The sequence below is a fragment of the Ambystoma mexicanum genome, chromosome 12 (assembly GCF_040938575.1).
Source record: "Ambystoma mexicanum isolate Mex_15411 chromosome 12, UKY_AmexF1_1, whole genome shotgun sequence".
NCBI lineage: Eukaryota > Metazoa > Chordata > Amphibia > Caudata > Ambystomatidae > Ambystoma > Ambystoma mexicanum.
The window spans coordinates 555,932,885-555,934,926 of NC_090936.1; the positions used below are offsets into that span (position 1 = coordinate 555,932,885).

The 2,042-nt window shown below is 44.6% G+C and overlaps 1 protein-coding gene across 1 annotated transcript; it reads right to left on the reverse strand.

Moving 5' to 3' along the window:
* Window positions 1–293: 293 nt before the first annotated feature.
* On the reverse strand, window positions 294–1,232 carry LOC138514601 (olfactory receptor 5B12-like). The gene has a single exon (XM_069630053.1). It carries the CDS (start codon window positions 1,230–1,232, stop codon window positions 294–296), a length of 939 nt encoding a protein of 312 aa, XP_069486154.1.
* Between the last annotated feature and the right edge of the window lie 810 nt (window positions 1,233–2,042).

Sequence of the window (2,042 nt, forward strand, 5' to 3'; positions counted from 1 at the left end):
GCCCATCTAAATTGCATACTTCCCTGCAAATGACCATATACTAATATAAACTAAAGCCACCCCCCATAAATGAAAATCAGTACAAAAATCCCATCAATTTGCTGCAGCCTAAACCACATATTATGATGTATTTTAATAAGAAAGTTGCGTTATTGCTGCATTATGTAATATCATGGCAGTGCTACAAGGATATAAGGGAATGTTAAGCATATTATGTAGCCCACCAACAATGACAGAACATGTGCCAAAGAAATCGACATATAAGATTTAATTTGTATAAAATATGGCAATAATCAGAGATACTGTAGGGAGAAAAGTTTCTTGACCATCAATCTTGCAGCTTCCTTAACATCTTGGTTCCTCAGGCTGTAAATCAGTGGATTTATCATGGCTATCACCACTGTGTATATGACAGACACCACCATATCCTGCTCCAGAGAGTGGCTTTCAGAGGGACGCAAATACATGAACAAAACTGTTCCATAGAAGAGCGTCACAGCTGTAAAGTGGGAGGAGCACGTGGAAAAGGCCCGGCGCATCCCAGCTCTGGAACGCATCCTTAAAATGGTATTAAAGATGAAGGCATAGGAGATGATAATGACTATGGTAGAGAACATTCCTATCATGAAAGGTGAGACAAAGAGAAGCACCCTGTTGATGTGTGTTTCAGTGCAGGAGAGCTTAAAAAGGGGAGGATAGTCACAGAAGAAATGCTGGATTTCATTTGAGGCACAGAAGGAAAGGCGGAGAATGAAGCCTGTATTTACTGAGGCATTGAGGAAGCCCCAAAAGTAGCAAGCTGATGCCAAGAGAATACAAGTGTTCTTAGTCATGATGGATGTGTATCGCAATGGTAGACAAATTGCAACATAGCGGTCATACCCCATTGCAGCTAGGAGAAATGGCTCAGTGCCACCCAAAGCAGTATAGAAGAATAGCTGAGTCAAGCAGCCATTGAACGTGATGACATTCCGCTCCTCAAAGAAATGTACTAACATCTTCGGTGTGACTGTGGTAGAGTAGCAGAGGTCCACCAGAGACAGGTGGCTGATGAAAAGGTACATTGGTGTCCAAAGGCGAGGGTCCAGTTGGATCAAGGCAATCATGCCCCCATTGCAAACCAACGTTGTCCCGTACATGACCAGGAAGAGCAGGAAGAGTGGGATTTGAGCACTTGGATGGTTTGTGAGTCCAAGGAGGATAAATTCTGTGGTTTGATTTTGGGAACTCATGAGTCAGAGATTGGAGACCTAAACTAAGATGAAAAGAATACATTTAATCATTATGAAGTTACACCGTAGTTTACAAATTGTTGGTGAAAATACTGTGTCATGTTGTTTTTTAAAAATATTCAGGTAGGATACTGGGGAAAAGAAACAAGCTTCTCTACGCTACGAGTGAGACAGACACACCTCAGCAGGAACTGGCAATGCGCTTTAGACACCTTGTGTTCAGAGAGAGGAGGACTTTCAGTTGGCATGAAGGTAAAGCTTTCAGCAGACTTGATCATCTCCAGAACTCCACCGGCCACAGGCGTAGCCACATTGTCTAACAAGTGGGGACTGACGCTAATGTAGTTGGGCCAACCGCAGGACATTAACATCTGTAAATGCCCACACAGTGCTGCTGAGTTGGCATTTACAGATTTTGGGAGGTCTTGCCAGCTCAGACCCTACCCGGTCTAAGCCTCTGCCACCATCACTGCAAAGGGGACTGTACTGATCCTGAAAACCAGGATGGTGAGTATGTTTTACCTTTTCAGGAAGCTCATTTCAAGAACTGGCCATTTATTTTGCATAGGAAAGATAATGGGGGGTCATTATGAGTTTGGAGGTAGCTATGGTGCTATTAGTGCCATGGCTGCCTCCAAACTCGTGTCCGGGTCTGGGATCTTTGAATGGCGACTTACCGGGTCATTCCAACCTTGGAGGACCCGGCAAGTCCCCATTCAAAATACCCATCCCCATTCCCATTTGAGCCCCCATAGGGCTCAATAGGAATGGGGAGGCAGGTAATAACAGGCCCGCCTTGGTCCCCCTGCG